The sequence below is a fragment of the Antrostomus carolinensis genome, unplaced genomic scaffold (assembly GCF_000700745.2).
Source record: "Antrostomus carolinensis isolate BGI_N321 unplaced genomic scaffold, ASM70074v2 scaffold15907, whole genome shotgun sequence".
Classification (NCBI taxonomy): Eukaryota; Metazoa; Chordata; class Aves; order Caprimulgiformes; family Caprimulgidae; genus Antrostomus; species Antrostomus carolinensis.
The window spans coordinates 1-2073 of NW_010328182.1; the positions used below are offsets into that span (position 1 = coordinate 1).

General features: G+C 44.8%; 1 protein-coding gene across 1 annotated transcript in view; it reads left to right on the forward strand.

The window, feature by feature from the left end:
- Positions 1-3: 3 nt before the first annotated feature.
- The window catches only part of SLC15A4 (solute carrier family 15 member 4), a gene marked incomplete at its 5' end in the record, with an annotated part of 23327 nt that continues 21257 nt past the window's right edge, over positions 4-2073 (forward strand). Inside the window, one exon of the mRNA XM_010172169.2 lies at positions 4-294. Coding sequence (XP_010170471.2) covers positions 4-294 — 291 coding nt within the window. The remainder of the gene's footprint in view (positions 295-2073) is intronic.

Here is a 2073-nt window from a genome sequence, read left to right on the forward strand (position 1 = left end):
GACGCCCTCCTGGGCAAGTTTGGCACCATCCTGCTCAGCATGGCGCTCTACCTGCTGGGCATGCTGGCCTTCCCCGTCATCGCCGCCCCGCACACGCGCCAGGGCCTCTGCGGGGACATCCCCTTGTACCCCGTAGAGAACTGCTCCTCTCCGGCGGCCAACGCCACCCTGGCGCCTTGCTCCCAGGTGGGAGCCACCCGCTACTGTGCCATCGCCACCTTCGTCGGACTGGTCCTCGTGGGGCTGGGCGTCGGGTCGGTCAAGGCCAACATCACCCCTTTTGGGGCGGACCAGGTCAAGTATCATTTGGCAGCTGCCAAATTCTTTATGGGTTCGGATCTGAACCAGGGGATGGTTGTCAGTCGTGCAGCGGGGGCTTGCTGTGGTGGGATGGACAGTGCGCCGACTGATTCGCATCTCTGGAGGTGTAAAGTCTCAGAGGGAATCAGATCATCCGGCTTTGTTCCCTGTGTAATGCAAACTGTTAAGTTGTATATACCCTGTTAGATATAATTTTGGTGTCTACGTGGTGTCTGATTTCTTATGCCCCTTGGCTTTCTGGTAGCCCTGCCTTATGTTTGGTACCTGATTTGGTTAAGCCATCACTATCTTGAGAAGCTGGGTTGAATACGTAATGGCCATTAAGTGGATTATTACTTATCCTCCATTGTGGAGTTTGTACCCAGTTAATTTGACCTCAGAGTTCATTAGGTGAAATATCTGATAGACATTTTAGCTTTGACAAGGATAGCATGGGCCTTCTAGGGCAGTAGTCAGAGGTGGTAAATGAAGGATAGAGAACAAACAGGCTTTTTATACTTTGGGTATTCTCTGTGTACTGCATTGTGCCCTTGAGTGATATTTTTGTGCAGGCTGATGTTGCGCCAGACGATGGGTGGGAAGATGCTCTTAACATGTTAAACATATTACCTGGGCTGTTCTCATAAGGACATGTCCTGTCAAACGACCTTACTCAGATCCACTTAAGTGATATCATTCATTGGATCATCACTGCAGAACAAAGTGGCTTTACAGAAAATATTTGAGAGACAGCTCATGGTTTACTATCACCTGGAATGTGCTGTTGCATTGTATTTTTTTGCAGTCTTATGCTAAGGTAGTATGACGTTGAATTGGAGTATAATTTCTACTTTACAAATTGAGAATTCCAGATGCTTAGATACTGAGCAGTTTTTCTAACCAAACTGTTCATGATGATAGAGCAAGGAAAATACTTTTGATCCAGTTGCGTGTCTGTTTACTGGCCCATGGAGTTCTGGTTAGTGCAGGTGTCAGAAATGCCATGAAATTCTTTGTGCAAGGTAGGATCTACCACAATATCTTTGCCAAACATACCTCTGTTCTCTGTTGTGCAGTTTACATTTGTCATTCTTTGGCATTTCATATATTACAGATTCTGGAGTTCTGGGTGAAAGGCAGAATATAAATGTAAAACATTATTATAGCTCAGGATTGTGTGTCCTCAGTGTATTGGTTCTGTTTAAACCAGCATGAGCCTATCAAGTGAAACAGCTTTAATATGACTTTATCTTGTAAGGTGTTTTTCAAAACTGACTGCTCATCCCCAGAACACTTTATGAACGTTAAATATAAGAGATAAATAATGACAGGAACAGAGCAGAAGAAGAACCATTGCCAATGGAAGTGTGGCTGTTGTAGCTGGATTTTTTAAAGGCTACCCCCCCCAGGATTTCACGGAAACCAGTTTTTGGCTAGGTTTACAGATAATTCACAGTGATTTATGTAGGGCGAAGCAAAAGAAATACTCTTTTCTGGTTCATAATACTTTCTGCTGAGGACTGAATTTTTCCCCTTCTGTTTTTCTGGCTTATCTATTGTTAAATATATTACAGCATACCACTTACCTTGTTGTGCAGTTTGGGGCCCTCTTGGGTGCCTTCTCCCTGCACAGGAATGTAGCGAACTGCTGGGTAGATGGATATATATTGCTGAGAATAAAGCCTCTCTCCCAGAGTCACATTCTTGGGAGGCCAGAATACAATGCAAACATGTTTTGGCTGGATGTGTGCTTGATAAGATTTGTCCTCTTTC